We start from the raw sequence: 20,997 nt of genomic DNA, 5'->3' as shown, positions 1-20,997 counted from the left end.
GTGAATTTATATCTTTCTACCAATGTCTATAGAAAATGAACATTTTAAAACATCCCCAAACGAGACAGAAACTTTATCACGTTTTCACTTCCCTCCTGCCTCTTGCTCTCTTCCATTTTCATATCATCCGGGATTGTAAGTGCCAGGTTGTGAATTTTAAAATATTTTACTGTGCATTAAAAATTATAGACTTACCTAAGATTTTTTCACTGATTTTTTTCTTTGCTTACTTCCTGCTTTTTGAAGATCTCTGTCTTCCTTTTCCTTAGATATATAGTTTATTCTTCTGGATACATTCTCCAGTAATTTTCTGGGTCTTTGTAAGCCTGAAATGTATTTTGCCCTCTCATTTGAATGAGTTTGACTAAAGCTTTTTTCAGAACTTTCTCTGATACTGTTCTTCTTGCATCCATTCTTGGTAATCCAATCCTTATCTGTGTTACGATATTTCCCTGAAGGTCTGGCTGTTGTGTCTTTATTTTTTATTTTGCATAACACTCTGGGGACTCTCTTGGTATGTAAACTTGTATCTTTCTTCAGCTCTGGAAAATTTTCTTCTATAATTTAATTTATTTCTTCTCTCTCCTCTGTTCACTCTTCTGGAACTCTGATTGGTAAATGTTGGAACTTCTGACTCTCCAGCACATTTTATACTTTCTCTCATATTTTTTATCTCTTCTTTCTTTTTATTGGCTCTTAGGAGAATATCTTAGTTTATTCATCCATCTCACTAGTTTGCTCTTCAGTTTTATCTGCGTTTTTTCAGTGATAAAATTTTTATTTTACTGATCTCTGCTTGACTTCTAAAATGTACATGATATTTCTAATCTTCTGAAAATATTAATTATATAAATCGATTATACTTGGAAACTTTTTTTCTGTGCACTGATACCTCCATTTCCTCAATTGTCAATTATTTTATTTATTAAATTGTATTTTTTTTATGGTGGTCGTTTTTTCTCAAATGTTAGGTAGTTCTTCATTGTTTGCTTTTGTATTTGTAAATATCTTTTTGCCTGCCTGTTCTGTTACTTACCATCTCTAATGATTGTGGAGAATTAGTTAATTTGCTGCCATAAAAATGTGGAAATATCTTGTAATGTAAGAATAAAGTTTTCTTATCTCCTGGGGGTTTGGTACCTACCTGGAGCACTGCCCTGCCTCTCTGGCCTCAGTGCCTATAATCCTTGCTTTAGCCTCTCAATACGTACCACAGCTGCCTAATGTTTTCCACAAATGAGAGAGAGTGGCAGGGGCAGACTAACCTAACTGCTCAGAATATGGCCTTCCAGTGAATTGCTCAAATGTCTTAAGACCCTCTCTCCTTCTTGATCTTGATTCTTCTGCATGCATTAGGGATAATCTCTTCCAGTTATGTTTTTCTCATAGATTTGATCTTCTTTATAGATCTGATTTCTAACATTCAACTTTCTGATCCACTAATGGCATACTTTCTTGCTTTCCTGTAGTTTTATGGATGGAGACACACATACATAAGCACACATACATGTAAGTCCATCATTTCATGGAATTTGAAGAGGAATAAATATATAGAAGACTCCATGTGCCAACTTGATCCTTTCTCTAAGTTGTTTCTTTGAGCATTCTTATGTTTAGTCAGAGAAAATGGCTTCAGAATAACTTTATTCTCCTCTCAAGAGAAAGCTATACAGCTTCATAGTACACCTTTAACTCCTCTTCATTTGAAGGATTTCTACTCTTTCTATACACAGACCTTTTCTGAACAATCCTTCCTTTGCTAAGTTGGCCAGGATATGGAAGTCTTTGGGGGGAGTTCTGATACCATTTTTATTAGTTTACTAACTGAGGGAGCTGAGATCAGATCTTAAGTAGCTCAACCAGTTATGTTTTTCTCATAGATTTGATCTTCTTTAGTAATAATAATAATTAGTAATAACTATTTCTTGAATTTTTGCTGTGTTCCAGGCACTACATTAGATGCTTTACATACCTATGGCAGAAACTGCTAGCTGACTATCCCAGAATCTATTCTTACCTACACAGGAAAAAGTCTACATTTACTAGTCAACTTTGTAACTAGATGTGGCCCTGTGATTAATGAGATGTAGGCAGAATTGTGCTAGTCTTCCTAGATGGCTGCTTAAAGGAAATGGAGCCAGGTGATAAACAGGGCATCATTTCTTGTCTCCCTGCCCCCTTCCTCCTACATGCTGTGTGGAGTGTATGTGTAATGACTGGAGCTCTAGCAGTCATCTTAGTCCATGAGATAGCCTGAGAATGGAAACTGTACATGGCAGAGCAGAAATATAAGAGGATTCTGGGTCTCTGGTGACTTGAAGAACCATTATACCAAGCCCTGGACTGCCTAACTATGGATTCCTTTTACAGAGAGAATAAACCAGTTGTATTTAAGCCTCTATAGTCTGATCATGGTTAAACCTAATCCAAACTGAATCAATACCTTATTTCATTTATTACAATGACCTTGATTTAGTTATTACTTAACTACCATGCAGCTCTGCCCCCATTAGTTGAGGTGGCAGAGATACCACCTCACCTGAGGCTGTGAGACTTCTGTTTCTACTGAGGAGAAGCTCAGGTGGCCTTGCCTGGTGGAGAGACAGACAGCCCTGTCAAAGTTCTGTACCTGCTGGAATAAACCCCTGTCCTCCCTTCGGTTCCTGTTTTATTACTGCTTGTAATAGGGTTTCTGACAATGAAGTAGGATGTTGAAAAGTGTCCTGTTTATTAATAGACATATTGCTGTTAAATCCTACTTCAAAAGTTTTATTTTTACTCTAGCAATTCAGTGTATACCCTGCATTTGTGCTTCCTTGGATAGCTTCACAAGGAGATTTATTTATCCAGCACTAAAAGCACCCCATCCACATTTTTCCTTCAGTTTCTTCTTTGTTAATAAACTGTGTTAACTTTACAACCATGTCTTAATAGATGATATAAAATAATTTTCAAAAGAATTTACTATAGCCCAAAGAAGTAGTTAGTCTATAGTTTTAGCTATATCCACCCATTCTGAGAAATGAGTTGGTTGCTTCTTTCTGTTTTCACGTATCGTCTGCTAAAACTAAACCATAAAATATAACTATTTTACAGTTTCTTTTTGTATACCTGACTATTTTTGGTCTTATAAGGAGACCCCCAGGAGAGTAATACATGTCTAATAATTCTATTTGGATCCATAGGGTGATTTGCATATCAGTGTCTGGTTAGGTGAGTAAACAGGCAAAGCAGGTAGAAAAGAACCTGGGATATAGTAGGCACGATGGATGGTAACTCCTTTTCTCCCTTCTTACCCTCCACCCCTCAAATTTTGCAGCCAAGCAACTGCTGGTTTCTGATAATCAACTAATAGGCTACCAACCTTCATGTGTTGAACAGAATCCTCAGCACCTAACTCTATACTTGTCACTCAGTAGGCACTTAATAAATATTTGTTGATTATACAAATTGTATTGTTTTTCTATAACACCTATACAGAGCCAAAAGGCAGAACTGTTTTGGAGGAGAATATGACAATTTTAGATGTGTTGAGATTAAAGAAACTGTCTAAGTGAAAGTACTCTGTAAGCATTTGACATTTATCAATCTAGAGATTATAATGATAATCTTGAGAAGAAATGAGATTTTTGAGAGAAAGAAAGGTTGAGTGAATAGAGAAGAGTAGAGAAATAAGAACTGGACCTATAGAGGTAGGGAAAAAGAAGTCAACAATGACTTGCAACAATAATGAACAGAATCATCTAGTGTCACAGAAATCAGAGCTGAGAGGAATTTTAAGAAGAGACACTTCAGTCAGTGATGTCAAATACTGTGAGATAATAATTTTTAAAATGAAATTTCTTCTTTCCCTCAGTCTTATTCAGGCTCAGCTAGGATGCATTCCCATACAAGACTTTGCTTTGACACAAGACACCTCAAAGATTTTCAGAAATGGCTCACGAATTACAAGATGTATGTTACAGGATTAATGGATTTTTCAATATTTTTCCAGTAAACTAGTACACTAGATTTAACACTGTAAACTTTTGTTTTAGGGTTGTCAGATTTTGTGGCTATTCAAGAAAAGAAGTTTGCCGTACTGTTGAACAGTTTGATTTTAACGAAATGTTTTAGATGTAAACTTTGGGAGAACTCTCTGCATGTATCCAAACAGCTGGAGAAAATTGGTAGGTACTGAATACAGGTAGGCAGTTTGTCAGTGTCTGCGAATCATTTTTTATTTCACTGTTCGGAAAATTATTATATGATTCTTTAAGGAAAAAAATGTTTGTAGGCCTAAATAAGGTACTGTACTTCTCTTGAAAATCTGATTTTTTTGGCTCCTGCTTAAAGGATTCCATTTGAAATCAATTGGAAAACCTAATAAAAATTAATGCTCTTATTTTAAAATTTGTTCTCAAACCAAGAGTGAAATTTTGTTTTAGTACTTAGGTCACTATGTGTTACTCTCTCTTCCACTTTTATGACTATTTTGTTTTGATCTCAATGACAAGGTACAGAGCTAGCAATCCTGGCCATTCCTAGTTCATTGTAGAAAATTATGTCACTTTATATCTTAACTTTTTCTCTTTATTTCAATAACTAGAGTATTAGTAATGATCTTCATCGAGATTCTACAGACAAAAGATTGTGCCTAAATATTTCCTGTCTATTGGGATTTAGCTAAGGGTTTGAACTGAAAAACTCTAGAGGATGCCAATTACAAAGACTGGAATATGACTAAAGGACTCTGGGGTTTTCCAGTTTGGTGCCTTTGGCTTTATGACCCTACTCCTTCTTAGATGGCTAGAACTCTAAAAGGAGAGTTGTTATCCTATGACTGATAGCCTTTTAGGTTTACGATTTTATATGCATCTTGGGGATGTTAAAAAATTACCTAGGGGCCAGCCCTGTGGCCGGGTGGTTGGGTTTTTGTGCTCTGCTTTGGCAGCCCAGTGTTTCGCTGGTTCAGATCCTGGGTGCAGACATAGCGCTGCTCGTCAGGCCATGCTGAGGTGGCATCCCACATAGCACAACCAGGGGCACTCACAACTAGAATATACAGCTATGTACTGGGGGGCTTTGGGGAGAAAAAGAAAAATAAATTCTTTAAAAAAATTATCTAATGGGTCATTAGGGATTGTTTTATTATTCCTTGAATGAAGATCTCCAACTATTTTGTGAGGAAGTCCTACATTTTATTTCCTTTAAGTTTGAACTCAGTGGAGTGGCAGAGGGCTGACCAGTCCTGGGAGCTGGGGTGAAGGTGGGGATTGGCTGGTGAAAGTAAGGTCAAAGTGGAGGAGAGATTTCTGATGTAAAGACTCACCTTGCTACAGAAGTCCTGGCAAAGCAAATGCCACACCCATCCACAAGCACAAGAGTTCTGCATTGGGAAAGACATGTCATACAACATTTAGAAAATAGAAGCTTAGAGAAAATTTTGAAATTAGATTAAATGATTACTAGTAAAAGTTTCATTATACTTGAAAAAGTCAGTCATTCTGACTTTCTAGAATATTGTCAGTCTGGGCATCTGTTGCATTCTGTCTGTTCCAAATTGCTGCACACTAGGTGTGTTTTTTCACACTTACTCAGTATAGCTAAACAGAAAGAAGCAAATATTGCCCAGCAAAATTCATATACTAGAAAAGTGAGAGAATCCAAACAAAGATGCAAATCTAAGTTCTTATTGATCATAAGGAAAAAAATAATGAATACAAATTGATTTTCAACAATGTTTATAAACTAAAAAATTAAAAGTCAGGAAAAGTTTTGAGGGAAAATGAAAACGAACATTAAGGAATTATGAATATCAATTGCGCCTTAAGTATAGATTATAGTGAATAATGAATAATAATTAAAGATATGAATAAGGAAACAGGAGTGTCATACCCTTACCAGTGAGTAATATATGTGCCTTAGACAAGGTGGTAATATTTTGGAATTTTATGCTTCTGACAATATTTTCTATTTCAGGATTGGGTTAAATTCATTCATACGAGTGTAAGAATTTTAAACTCCAGTTTCTTAAAGTATAAAGAAAAAGAAAAGGTCCAAAGATGGAAGTGAACTTGATGTATTTAAGGAACAAAGTTAAAGCCAGTGTAGCTGGAGAGTAGTCAGCAAGAGGAGAATGGTAGGAAATTAAATGGGAGAAGTAGGCTGTGGTCAAGTCATATAGGTAAGGGAGTTTGGCCATAGTAAGGAACTTTCACTGTAGTAATGGAAAGGCAGTGGAAATTTTAGGCAGAAGAGTAAAACTATCTGATTCAGGTACAGAAACATAGAGAGAATTCTATCTCTGAAACAGAAATGCTTAGAGAGCCATAGCTCCATGAAGGCAGTATTCCCATACCCGATTCGTGTTGCCTTTTTTTCAACCCTGAGTATAACAGTAGGTGTCTCTTGGTACTTGCTCTATGGATGACATACGGTAAAGCTAAGAGATGAGTTGTCATGTAAACCAAAGAGTTCCTCTTTGTTTTAGAAATCAAATGCATGTTTTATTTCAGTTTGAAAAAAAAATGTGAACAGTTGAATGACAGAGCCCAAATAATCCAACTGAAAACATTTTTTTAAAACTTTAAAAATTAGTTATTAGTCTGGATCTTTAAAATTTCTTTTTTACTAATGTAGTTATTAAATATTTAAGCATAGATATAGTTTAAAATGGATTGTTTAAAAACTGCTATTTGATTAATTTTCCACAGGTATAACATTGTCGAATGCAATGGTAAATGCAGGTTTGACTTCCTTTAAAAAAATAGAAGAAACAGATGCAAGGGAACTTGAACTGGTATTTAATATTCACTTATTCCTAGTGTTATCTGAATTCTATCTAAGAATTCTAAAGCCTCGCTTTTATATCATTATTTCTGCTAAAAAATTGATCTTCCTTCTTTTAGTCGTAAGTATTTTAACTTAAGGTTTTGGGTATTAAACATTATTAAAACTGTTGACTCTAAAAAATATTTTACTGAAAGAATTTTTAGTACTGTGGTAAGAATATAATGATATAAATATTTTTAGATTTTAAATAGACATCCCCCTTTTGGAACTCAGATAAAAGAAACAGTGATGTATCTACCAAAATATGAACTTGAAGTGGAACAGGTAAATGTTTTCTGGTTTTTATATATTTTGATTGGCTTTTCAGGAATATAGCTGACTTGGAGCTGTGTAGTAAGGTTATTTTTAACGCTTTTTATGCCTATCCTTTTTTAAAGATTGCAAGATATAGTGATACTATGGCAGAAATATTAGTGACCATTATATTAAGAAACTTTGAACAGCTACAGACTAAAAGGACAGCACCAGATTCTCACTATGTTACCTTAATCATAGGTGATGCAGATAATCAAGTGGTTTTTAAGCACAAAATTATGTAAGTGTGAAATTTCTATTTGATTTTATTTCTAAGCATATTTTATAAAAGAAAAATTTTGCTGAGCAAAAGAGTAATAATATCACTGTGGGATCAGTTAAATTACATTTTCCTGACACTATAATGGGGTAGTTTCTGTAGCTGTCTGTTAAAGAAGATATTAACATTGGGTCTGTTGTTTTAGATTGTTATGTTGAGTACTCAAATGAACAGCGTAAAATCTATCACTATGGTTTGAAACAAATGAATAGATGACCTTTAGAAGTAACTGAAGTCCACTATTGCTGAACTTTATTTTGTTGCTTTTCTCCAGTCATCCACGACCTTGCAACACTTTGAGTGTAATCTTCCTCCCAGTCACTTAAAAATATATCTTCTACTTCCAAATTAAAATCTAAATGACTATAGCTCCATTGTAGGATCCAGGCAATCAGATCAAATATATAAGAGGTACCTTCCCTTATACCTAGTTCTCTAGCATCCATTCTATAATTCTTACTTCAGCCTTCTTTCTAACACTATTATTTTTTCCCAGGATGTCATAAGCAAACTAAGGATATCAGTTATAGCTATAGCTAATATTTTTTGAGCACTTCATAAATTCCAAGTATTGAACTGTTTAATCCTTGCATGAGACAGGTGCTATCATTACCTACATTTTATAGAGGAGGAAATTGAGACCAAAAGAGTTTAATCAGTTTGTCCAAGGTCATATAGGTAGTTTATAGCAAAGTCTAGGTTTGAACCCAAGCATTCTGACTCCAGAGCCTATGCTCCTAACCATATTACTGTACTTGTAAGTTCAGGAATGGCAGTGCCTCTGAAATAGGAATCTCCTAATTGTTGCCAGTGTACTGGAAAATACCTTCCTAAAATGTCCCATACAAGGTTCCTGAAGGGACTGCAGTGACTGACAGGATATCCCTTTCACTGGTGACTACTCTCCTGCAAACAGCCATGACTCTCTTATAGAGAATATATCATTGTATGAATCCGTACTTTCTCTGACAACTAAATCTAATGACGGCCTTGACTATATGAGACTAAAATAATAAAATAAGTTCAATCACAAAATTGCTTGCTGGTTTGTTTGTGATATTATTAGATGCAAACTATTTCATAGCAATTTTAAAGATACTATTGAAGTTCTCACAAATCCATGTAACTTATGTATAGCCATTTTAAAGTGGTGTGATTTAGGGGCAAGTTTATGGGTTATTGATAGCAACTCTGTGATGAGGTGGGCCTGAAATGAGTCAGTGCAACTTGGCATCAGCTGTTGGGTCAACAAGTAGTTAAGAAAATTATGGTCACGGTAGCTCCACTGATACTCCATTTCTCCCTCCTCAGAATTTGGGGAAAGTAGTTTTCAGTACTGATTTCAGACATCAGATAGGACCTATCTTAGGATTAATTAGCCCTTGAAGATTAATATATTATTTCATTTAGTGTTTGGATCACTATTTAAACAATGTATTACTCTTTTTCAGGGATTCTGTTTTGCTAAAAGCTGGAAGTTGGGTTAAAAAGGTTGATGTGAAGAGAGCTCTTAAATCTGAAGATCTTAGCATAAATTTAATTAGTTCTGAATATGGTAAGTTCATTGAATTAATGAAGACATGAATGTAAAAAATATGGTAAAATAATTTAAAAGTTATTTCCTTTATGCTGGATCAGAAAAACATTATAAATGATATTGTGTCAAAGTAATTTATTTAAGTAATATGAATAATTTTAAAGGAAGCTTCTTGTATTTAGGTGTGTAAAGATAGCATGGACTAGGATAACAAAATTACAATTTTATCTGTTAATTTATAGATTTATTATTTTCCATGATAGTTAAATTTTAATTATTGTAGAAACATTGATTTTTATTTTTATGATGATAGATGCATTAATTTTCATTTGTTATATACATTTTTTGCATTTTTATTTCCTGGACTTGTTAGCCCTTCTAGCTCAAAAAGGTATAAAAATATAAGAGATATAAAAACAAATAAATGGTCTCATGTATAGAATTATATGATTTAAATAAGTGCCTGTATACTTTTTTGTTTTTCCAGTTGGACTTGATATTCAGCAGAAATTTGCAGTCTTTTATTTAGGACCCAAGAGGTTTGGAAATCAAATAATTATTCGAAAAAAATCAGAAACAGAGATTTCCCATTCTACACATTCAGATGGATCTACTGTCGTAGGATCCAATAAAGGTAAATAGCTATATTTATTTCTATTTCGCATTAAAGCAAAGAAATGGCTAGGGAGGAGCATCACTGTTATAGTCCTGTTTCACTCAGATTGTGGATACTCTAGAATTAGATGTTTAGGCTTCATAATGATTGCATTAATAATATATAATAGGAATTCTCTCTTATAGTTAATATTTGTCAAATTAGGGTGCTATTTGGAGCAGAAATGATTTGACTAGTTTTTTGATATACATTTCCCCTTTTTCATAGCCACTCCATTTTTTTATCATCTTTTTTTTTTTTTAAATTGCTTTTTCTCCCCAAATCCCTCCAGTACATAGTTGTATACTTTAGTTGTGGGTCCTTCTAGTTGTGGCATGTGGGATGCCGCCTCAACATGGCCTGATGAGCAGTGCCATGTCTGCGCTCAGGATCCGAACCGGCTAAACCCTGGGCTACTAAAGCAGAGAGTGTGAACCCAACCACTTGGCCACGGAGCCGGCCCCCCTACTCCATTCTGAGGGCCACTGTCAGAGGGAGAGTAAGTGATGTATAAGAATTTACAGATTCGATAAGGCAAACCAGGTGACAATGAACTTAAAATTTTTTTTCATTGTGGGACATTTCAGACATACACAGAAGTAGACAGAAGAGTATAATGAACACTCATCTACTCAGCACCCACCTTAAACAGTTATCAACTCATGGCTGATATTGTTTCATCTATACCTCTCTTCAGTTTTCCCCTTCTATATTTTGAAGAAAATCAGATATATTATTTCCTCTGTAAATGTTTCAGTATTTATTTGTAAATGATAAAGATTTAAGAAAAAAATCCTAACTACTTTACTCTTATACACAAAAAGCTAATACAGGCAGTCCCTGACTTACGATGGTTCAACTTAAGATTTTTCAACTTTACGATAGTGTGAAAGCAATACGAATTCAGTAAAAACCATACTTTGAATTTTTAATTTTGATCTTTTCTGGAGCTGGCGATATGCAGTACGATACCGATACTCTCATGATGCTGGGTGGCGGCAGCGAGCCACAACTTGCAGTCAGCCTCACAGTCACGAGGGTAAACAACTGAAACCCTTACAACCATTCTATATTCATATACCCATTCTGTTTTTCAATTTCAGTACAGTATTCATAAGTTACATGAGATATTCAACACTTTATTATAAAATAGGCTTTGTGTTAGATGATTTTGCCCAACTGTAGGGTAATGTAAGTGTTCTGAGCACATTTAAGGTAGGCCGGGCTAAGTTATAATGTTCGGTAGGTTAGGTATATTAAATGCATTTTCAATTTATATTTTCAATTTACGATGGATTTATCAGGGCATAATTCCATCATAAGTTGAGAAGGATCTATAGTAACTAATATCATCTAGTAGTGAGTTAATGTTCATATTGCTAACTATCTTATAAATGTTATAGATATATCATCTTGATACCATCTAGAAACACCAGATTGGCTCCTGAATCCATTTGATACGTCGCTAGTAGTTTTGACAGCTTCCTTGCTGTGTGGGGTGATATGAGGTTACAGGCTTGTCTTGTAGATTTCTAGCCCCAGACCTGTGCTAGGCCTTTTCTCCAAGGATCTTTTGTTTCTTTTCATGATAAATAGTTTTATAATATCACAGTCTGTGTACTAGGGGAGCTCATTGCCACTGAGTTGGATGCCATTATTGCTTGGATGTACAGAATTAGGAAATATGTGATTTTTTTTGTTTTTAAAGATATACATAATTAATTCGTACTTAAATGTTGAAATCAAATTCAGGGCTACAGGGCTTCTCCTTAAACTTAATTATCTGTTTCTCCTTTCTGCCATGCTGAGAAATTTGGTTTTCAATGATTCCAAAAATGATAGAATGACACTAATTTTCTTTATTCCCCTTTATACACACAACAGATAGTCTCAGAATAACAACACCAAACTACCACTCTTAATGTGATTATTAAAAATAGTTTAAGGTTTTTTTGCAAATATTTTTAGAAGGATCTCAATAGGCATGTATAATCAAATTACTCTGTTTTAAAATTGCTTGGAATAGGTCTTCTATGTGTGGCTGTGCCACCAAGTGTATACGTGTATTCTTTGAATTTTTGTTTTATATTTAATTTATTTTATATTGTTAGAATAGTTTTTAAGGTTTTTTTTATAGTAATCTAAAATATTTACATGATTCCATAGTCAGATCTATAAAACAAACACTAAATGTTAATGCTTGAGGCACAGGCAGTCTATCATCCAGCTCTTCCTCATTAATTTGGTTCTGTTTTCACTCCCTTGGCCCAGAAAGGGGAGCAGTTAACAGGTATTGGGGAATGTGAGAACAACAACTCCTACCAAAGTACCCTAGACAGTCATGCTCTGAATGGTATTGGTAGTTCTGATAAATAGTAACTGCAGTGAAGGATGGCAGCAAGAGCACGTATAGAACTGTTCTGTGAGCTCGTGAGCACTCATCTCTTCCTCTTTAAAGAACACAGAAGAGCTTCCGTTTCTGGGTAAAATGCAGTAGTTTGTGGCAGGCCAGTGGTCCCACAGCAACAACTATAAAAGCCTATATAAGTTATAAAAATGATAATTTTTAGGATATCTGTGAAAGCAGATTGAAGAAACTAAAATTCCGGAGAGGAGAGAACCAATCTAGGGCTGAAAAGTCAAAGACCCGTTGGTTCTTAAAAGCCTTGGCAGGCCACGCCCTGGAAAGGGGTTTATGTGATCAACCCCTCACATGCTTGCCTGACAGAGAAAAAGGAAACCCTCTCTGGTGGAATGTAACATAACCTGGAATCTACAGACACCATGTCTGTATACAATGAGAAATTAGGAGACCTGCAGAGAGGCAAGACTATACGTCTGATAATTAACTATATAAATAGGGTGAAGCAGCTCTGTAGATGCTTCAAATAGTGGAGGTTAATATTATAAAGGTGGATTCAAATAGAGGATTTAATATTGTAAATGTGTCAGTTCTCTCCAAATTAATCTTTAAATTCAATACAATCCCAATCCCAGCAGGGTTTTTTTTTCTTTTTTCTGAAACAACAAACTGATGGTAAAATTCACGTGAGAATTAAAAAGAACAAGAACAGTCACGGTAAACTTGAAGAAGAAAAACAAAACCGGACAACTTGCTTTACTAGATAGATAGCAAGATGTTATTAAACAATAGATATTAGGAGAGTGTAATATAAGTATAAGATAGACGCATTAACCAGTGGAATAGATGAGAGTCCAAAAGGGTACCTGCAGATATTTATTTATGACAAAAGTGACTGTGCCATGCAGTGGAAAAAGGATGGTCTTTTTAAAAAATGGTGTTAGATCAAGTGGAGTCCATCTGAAAAAATTGTATCCTTACCCTGACCTCACATTCTACACAAAACTTATTTCCAAATATATGGCTTATTTAAACGTGAAAGGAAAACATTAAAACTTTTAGGAGAAAAAATAGATCTTCAAGACCTTGGATGGGAAGATTTCTTAAACAGGACACAAAAAATGCTAACTATAAAAACATTTGATGAATTTGACTATGTTAAAATTAAGAACTTCTGTTCATCAAAAGACACCACTAAGAAAGAGAAAGACAACCACAGAGTGTGAGAAAAAAATTACAATACAGCTGTTATTGGCTGAATTGTGTCCTCCCAAAATTGATATGTTGAACTCCTAACCTCTAGTACCTCAGAATGTGACTGTATTTGGAGATAGTCTGTAAAAAGGTAATTAAGTTAAAGCGAGGTTGTTAGGGTGGGTTGTAGTCCAATATGACTGGTATCCTTACAAGAAGAGGAAATTGGGACACAGACACACACAGAGGGAAGACCATGTGAAGATACAGGGAGAGACAGCCATCTGTAAGCCAAGGAAAGGGGCCTCAGAAGAAGCCAACCCTGCCGACATCTGGATCTTGGACTTGTAGCCTCAAAAATTGTGAGAAAATAAATTTCTGTTGTTTAAGCCACTTAGTCTGTGGTACTTTGTTATGGCAGCCTTAGCAAACTAATAGACTGGCAAAGAGTTATTATATGTAATATATAAAGAACTCCTGTGTCTATTAAAAAATAAGGTATTAGAAAAATGGGCACAAGATTGAACAGATACTTCAAAATAGAGGATATCAAGCAGTCAAGAACATATGAAAGGGTATTTAACTTCATTAGGCATTGAAGGAATAAAAATTAATCTACAATGAGATGAAGATGTGTAACAATCATTGCTCCCCATCACTAATATAAGTATAAATTCCTGCAACTACTTTGAAAAACCAGCACTATTTACTAAAGCTTAATGAATGCATATTTATGAGCCAACAGTTCCCCTTTTAGGTGTATACCCAACAGAAGTGTACATATATGTTCACCAAAAGACATATTGTGGAATGTTCATTGTACTACTATCATTAGCCCTAAACTAGAAACCAGCCAAATGAACATCAGCAGTTCTATGGACAAATAAATTGTGGTATATTGACCTATTCGAACTCTACAGAGGTTGGCAAACTTTTTCTTTTTTTTTTTTTGAGGAAGATTAGCCCTGAGCTAACATCTGCCGTCAGTCCTCCTCTTTTTGCTGAGGAAGACTGGCCCTGAGCTAGCATCCATGCCCATCTTCCTCTACTTTATATGTAGGACACCTGCCACAGCATGGCTTGCCAAGGGGTGGCATGTCTGCACCCGGGATCCCAACCACCAGGCCGCCGAAGTGGAATGTGTGAACTTAAGGGCTGCACCACCACCAGGCTGGCCCCGCAAACTTTTTCTTAAAGGGCCAGATAGTAAATATTTTAGGCTTGTAGGCCATATGGTCTCCTTCACAACTATGAAACTTTCTCTGTAGCTCAAAAGCAGCCATAGACACTAAATAGATGAATAGGCATGGCTGTGTTCCAATAAAACTTTTTTTTCAATAAAACTTTATTTAAAACATAGGTCGCTGGCCCATGGACCATAGTTTGCCAACTCCTGCTATAGAGCAATGAGAATGAATGACCTATGACTACACAAAAATATAAATGGATTTCATTAACATAATGCTAAGCAAAAGAAGCCAGACACAAAAAGGGTAATACTGTATGAATCCATTTATATAAATTACAAAAATGGGTAATATTGTTATGAGTTGAATTGTGTCCCCCCAAAACACACATTGACATTCCAATCCCTGGTACCTAAGAATGTGACCTTATTTGGAAATAGGGTCTTTGCGGATGTAGTCAAGTTAAAGTGAGGTCATATTGGATGAGAGTGGACCCTAATCCAGTATGACTGGTGCCCTTATAAGCAGAGGAAAGATACACAGACACAGAGAGGAGAACTCAGTGTGAAGACCGAGACCCAGAGAGAAGCAGCCATGCAAAGACAGAGGCAGAGATTGTGGAGTTATGCTGCCGCAGGCTAAGGAATGCCTGGAGCTATCAGAAGCCAAAAGAGGAAAGGAAGGGTCCTCCCCTAGAGGTTTCAGAGGGAAGATGTCCACGCCAACAGCTTGATTTCTGACTTTTAGCCTCCAGAACCATAAATGAATAAATTTCTGTTGTTTTAAACCACCCAGTTTATGGAGCTTTGTTATGGCAGCCCTAGAAAACCAATATACTAATCTATGCTATTAAAAGTCAGGGTAAGCAGGGGCTGGCCCAGTCGTGTAGTGCTTCTCTTTGCATGCTCTGCTTCGATGACCTGAGGTTCACGGGCTTGGATCCTGGGCGCAGACTTACACACCGCTCATCAAGCCATGGTGTGACTGCATCCCACATGCAAAATGGAGGAAGTTTGGCACAGATGTTAGCTCAGGGCCAATCTTCCTCACCCAAAAAACAGAGAGAGAGAAAACAGATCAGGATAAGGGATACTCTTGGCAGAGGTGACTGAAAGGGGGCACAAGATTGGCTTTTGGGGGTGCTGATGATTTTCTGTTGTATGATCTAGATATTGGTTACAAGAGTGTGTTCAGTATGTGAGAATTCATTGTGCTGTACATTTACTATATTTACATATACTTAAATAAAAAGACAAAAAGGAAAATTTAGTTTTTACATATACTTAAATAAAAAGTTAGACAAAAAGCATTTGAGTTAGAAATGTAGGTTCTGCTCTTGGCTCTGATATGTACTGCCTCTTGTGATCTTTGCAAATTACAATTTCTCTGAGCTTTAGTTTCCAAATTGGTAATATGAGGCTAACAGTATTTCTTAGCAGTATTTCTTGGTATTCAATGCCACTGATCACTTTTTAAAAAATTTTAAGCCTGCCCTTAAAATACGTGCTTAAATAGTTGTGTTTAATGAGCAAATGAAAACACGTTTCATGACGCTACTCTTCCTGACTTGCCTTCTTTCTCAAAGGCTGTTTTTTCATAGTATTTTCCTAACCCTTTTTCCGCTCTCTGACTTCTAAATGTTGGGGTTATCTAAGACTCAGTCACAGGCCTCCCTTTTTCTGTCTACATTCTTTTCCTAGGTGATCTTATCCATTTTTGTGACTTTAAATGCCACTTACGTATCAAGAGGTATACTGAACATCTCCATTTGCATGTTTCTTAGGCCAGTAAAATTCAACATATCCAAACTATGATCTCTTCTCCCTTTCTCCATCCTACACTGCTGTATGTATTTTTCTCCCAGTCCTCATTTCAGTTAGTGGCACTGCCATCTGTTCATCCACCAGGTTCCTCAAGACTGTAACCTAGGAGCCATTCTTGATTATTCCCTTTCCCTCACTCCCTGTCCAGTATGTCAGCATGTCCTATCATTCTGCCTCCAAAATATAATATCTTGAAAGTGGTGCACTGTACATCCTCATTAAGTATCTGTGAATAAAATTGGGGGAATACCTGCTTAAATGGTTGTGTTAATAAGCAAACAAAATGAAAAAAGTGTATGTGAAAATGTTTTGTAAATTAATAAAGTGCATTCTAAATGTTACCATTATTGATGTTATACTGTATTTTAGAGGGAAGTGCTTTCCATTTTCCTTGTGTTTGGATATAAAAAAGGAAGAAGGGTTTCTGCCTAGCTTTCAATGACCCCCTTCCCACATCACGGAAGTAGGCTATGTTTGTTCTATTTATATTACATTCTCCTCAGACCTCCATTCTGGCCACTGTTTTCCTGACAGCAAAATTATCAGGAACCAAGGTGACCTTCTTTCATTCAGGCCTAAGTCCAAATTCCCAGAAGGAAGGAAGTACCTTAGTTTAAGAAAGACAGTTTAGAATTAGGACTGCACCGAGATAATATAAACGCAGAGCTGTCAGATGGTGGACTGTGGAAGAGAAGAGTAAAGCAGAGGTACAGAGAGAGGTAAAGGTGAGAACACCTGAGCCAGAGTTCTGATGACGTTCCATTTCTTGGTTTCCAGTCCTTCCTGATGCCTCGCTGCAGTGCTGCTTTTGGATTGTGAGATATCTGTATTCATGTAATACATTCCCCCCACCTACCACCTGTTTTTTGTTTAAAATAGCTTACATTGTTTCTGTTACTTGCAACTGCAGTAAATAGTTGGGATGTTTACTATGCTTCCTACTAGAATGAACCTTTTATAAGGGCAAAAGTTCCCCACGTATTCTGCACAAGCCTGTGGAAAACAGAAAAATGCTTCCTATCAGACAAATAGTGTTTTATTACACACATGCACATACATACACTCACACATCCCCTTCACAGACGTGTGTACACAGTCAGCCCAAATCTTATGAACATCCCAATTATATAATTCAATTCTTATGTGCAAATTCATATATGCTCAAATAAAGATACACAATTATACCTTTAGATGTAACATACATACACTATCTGCATTTTCTTTCTCAGTAACTGACAAAATGACAGGGTCATGGATTTACACTACGAAGCTTGTGACAACAAAATTTAGGCTTTTTCAAATCAATACAAATTTCAGTTTTTCTGACCTCTTGTCAGACCATATTATTAAATGATGCAAACTGATATTTAGTTCAGAGAATATAGTTGCTAAATGATCGTTTTCAAATGTGCTTGCAAGCTCAACAAATATTTTAATATTGTATATTGTCAAATTATAGGACCATATATAAAAACAAAAGTATGCACCTTAGTGTACATAATTAAAAATTCTTTTTATGCTTCCTACAACTCTTTGAAAACATTCTCTTAACAGCAGTTTCTCATATATAGTTATAGTCCAAGAGATAAAATTTTTGTAAAATCTAAGGAAAAATATTTTTGCTGTCTTAAAGATATGGCAATGAGAAAAATACACTTTTTTAGTTGTAAAAGAAATTTAACATTTTTTCAGGCCAATTACCTCTTAATATATGAAGTTTAGGCATTTAAACTTATCCTTTAAATGCATTCTCAATAAGTATAGGCTTTGTTTAATTGGAAGAAAATTGATTTGACATTAATAAATTCATTTGCATCTGCTCTCTCATTCTAAGTATGAAAATTTAATGTGCTTGAAGAATGCAAGGATAAAAACAGTGCCTGAGCACTTTGGAAGTGTGCGCTTTTAAATACTAATCAAAAGGCAGTCTGCTTTTCTTTATGCTCGCTGGCATATATGTGCATTAAATTGCAAAATCAAGGACTCCAATTCATCATTGTGATCCTTTTCTTTTCTTTTCTTTTCTTTTTGAGGAAGATTAGTCCTGAGCTAACATTTGCCACCAATCTTCCTCTTTTTGCTGAGGAAGACTGGCCCTGAGCTAACATCGGTGCCCATCTTCCTCTACATTATATGTGGGATGCCTGCCATGGCATGGCTTGACAAGTGGTGCGTAGGTCCGCACCCAGGATCCGAACTGGCAAACTCTGGGCTGCCAAAGCAGAACGTGTGAACCTAACCCCTGGGCCACTGGGCTGGCCCCAGTGTGATCCTTTTCTTGATAAATATATAACAAAATGATAGGATAGTATTTGACAAAAAATTAAAAGGATATGCTCTCTCCTGTAAAAAGTAAAATAAAGTACATGAACCTATGATTGGCATAAATCAGGAACTGCAAAGTCAAAGTAATATTTTTTTAGAAATATCAACTCTAGTGGCTTATGCACAGACCAAATTATTTGAATTTATAATTAGGATATGAGGCTAAGTGTGTCAGGGGAACCTGCTATTTCAGTTTTTTTCTGGATTATTTTTTTAAGCAACTGACCTTTGCCACAGTAGCCATTACTGACCCTGTTAAAATAATTTTAAATATTTTCCTTAAATACATTTCTAGTTGACATTAATAAATTTGTTTTACTTTAAGTAATTGGAACTGGAGGCTTTAAAATGTAAGTTAATATAATATGACAAAATTATGAAAATATGCATTTCGGGTTATGATAGTGATGGAGTATGGAATCTGTTTAAAGTATAACTAAGAGTACAGCTTAGGTCAGTTTTCTCTGAGACCATATTTTTCCAATTATCAGTTTGTAAGCTTATGTTTGTTAATAAGACAAATTCAGACAATTCTCAGGACATAGGGAGGGAGGTGGTGGAGCACTTATATTTTCTAAGTATCATTTCTAACAAATATAGTAAAAAGTTTTTGTCACTTAGGTAATATCCATATGCTAGTATTCTATAAACAAACTTGTATACAGTCCTCATTCCTGACAAGACTTGCCAACTCTGCTTTGAAATTTTTGGGCGTCCCCAGAATCTCTAAAATTAGACTCCCAGATTCTAGTTAGTTTTCGCCACTGGGAACAAATGTATGTAGTCACTGTGCACCATCTTGTGGTAACGTTTAGCAATGCATCTATTAGAAGTCCTTGGATTAAGGGACAAAGCAACTCCTTATCCCTTATTGGCAAAATAACAACCTGCAAGACATTTCCTCTGAGTCTTCCCACCCCTAAAACAGTAAATGCCCTCCATAAAGAAATTAAATGCATGATCTAGGGAGAAATTAAGGCAGCTAGTATAACTGCAGAGTGGTTGAGAGAAAAGGGTCTGGAATTAGACTACCTGAATTAGAATCTCAAATTTGCTATTTATTATCTGCATAGTCTTGAACATTTTACTTAACCTGTGTATGAATTAATTTTCTTACCTGTGAAATGGAGCTATAATAGAACTGCCTTATAGCCAGACAACCAGGGATGAAGAGACATTTGAGGAAAATCTGAAAAGTGAAATAAAGCCTCAAATAAGTAAAGAGTAAGTGGATGAAAGAGCAACAGGATAATTCAGGAAAGCAACAAAACATAATATAAGCTAATTAGTAGCCTCAGAGAAATTAAAGATTAAATTGCAACCATAAAACAGAATAGGATGCCATGAAAAAAGGGCAATTAGAGAACAAGAGTGAGTACAGGGAAGTAAAAACTGTGATTGGAAAAAAAATAGCTTACCTTGAGGGCCAGAAGATAAAGTCCATACAATGTAAATAAAAGCATAAAGACAAGGAGACAGAAAATGTAGGGGACAAAGGGGTCAATCTAGGAGTCTGGTAGCTGACTAATAAGTGTTCCAGAAAGAAAGAACAAACAAATCAGAAGAAATAATTTGAGAAAATTTTCTAGACTTGAAGTGGGACATAAATCTGCACATCAGAAAGGCTTACTTAGGGCTGGTAGGATAAATGAAAGAAGATCTACAAAGGAGGCATAATTGCAACATTTCAGAACATCATGGATAGAAAATCATAAATGCTTCCAAGGAACAAAAATTGAAGTTGTGTTAGAGTTTTATCAGCAACACTGCATGCTAGAAGGCAATGGCCTTAGAAATTCAAGGGAAAAAGGATTTTCAGTCCTGTATTCTGTACCCAGCCAAACTATTAAGTGTGAAAGTAAAATAAAAATATCTTAATACACTCAAAGATTCAGAAAGTTTAATTCTCACACATCCTTTCTTAAGCAGTTGCTTGAGAATGAACCCAATAAAAAACAAAGCAGTTAACCAAGAAAGAAGAAGTCAAAGAATCTAGAAATAGTGGATTCGGCCCAGGCGCTTAATAAAGTTCCAGAATGACAACTCTAGGACAGGCCTGGATTGCACTAGGAGGAGCGGGGAGGGCTCAAGGGGGGAGGGTACCTATGAGGGGGGAATAAATGGGTGAGGTGTTTCCATATATTTGCCTTTATCTTAGAAATATTGAATGAACTTGAACTTCAGGTATATACTGCTATACTAAAAGGAAGGCAGTAAAACTTCAGGGAAAACAATATGCTTTTCAAGAAAGAAAAGCACCCCATTTGATTCTGCATTAAAAATATTTTTACTTTTTATATAGCTCTCAAATAAGTCCATTCTCTTTGACTACTACTATCACCACTCTAGACTGAGTTACCGTAATTATCTTCCCTGGACTCCTACAGTAGCTTCTTAACTAGTTTTCTTGCATCTACTCTTTCTTCTCTCAAATCCATTCTCCGTGTTGCACTCCATAGAGTTTTTTCAAATTGAAAATTCAGTTATGTCCCTTCTTTGGTTAAAA

General features: G+C 35.6%; 1 protein-coding gene across 3 annotated transcripts in view; it reads left to right on the top strand.

The window, feature by feature from the left end:
* HFM1 (helicase for meiosis 1) overlaps nt 1-20,997 on the top strand; it is a 104,638-nt gene that overhangs the window by 64,750 nt on the left and 18,891 nt on the right. For 2 of the 3 annotated variants that reach the window (XM_046645130.1, XM_046645129.1), the window contains exons 24-30: nt 3,857-3,954; nt 4,038-4,169; nt 6,696-6,781; nt 7,015-7,098; nt 7,212-7,369; nt 8,860-8,963; nt 9,433-9,579. In XM_046645130.1, the coding sequence (XP_046501086.1) occupies nt 3,857-3,954; nt 4,038-4,169; nt 6,696-6,781; nt 7,015-7,098; nt 7,212-7,369; nt 8,860-8,963; nt 9,433-9,579 (809 nt within the window). The remainder of the gene's footprint in view (nt 1-3,856; nt 3,955-4,037; nt 4,170-6,695; nt 6,782-7,014; nt 7,099-7,211; nt 7,370-8,859; nt 8,964-9,432; nt 9,580-20,997) is intronic. The other variant, XM_046645131.1, reaches the window with a different exon arrangement.

The sequence above is a fragment of the Equus quagga genome, chromosome 18 (genome assembly GCF_021613505.1).
Source record: "Equus quagga isolate Etosha38 chromosome 18, UCLA_HA_Equagga_1.0, whole genome shotgun sequence".
Taxonomy (NCBI): Eukaryota; Metazoa; Chordata; class Mammalia; order Perissodactyla; family Equidae; genus Equus; species Equus quagga.
This window is presented reverse-complemented; position numbering and strand designations above follow the sequence as displayed.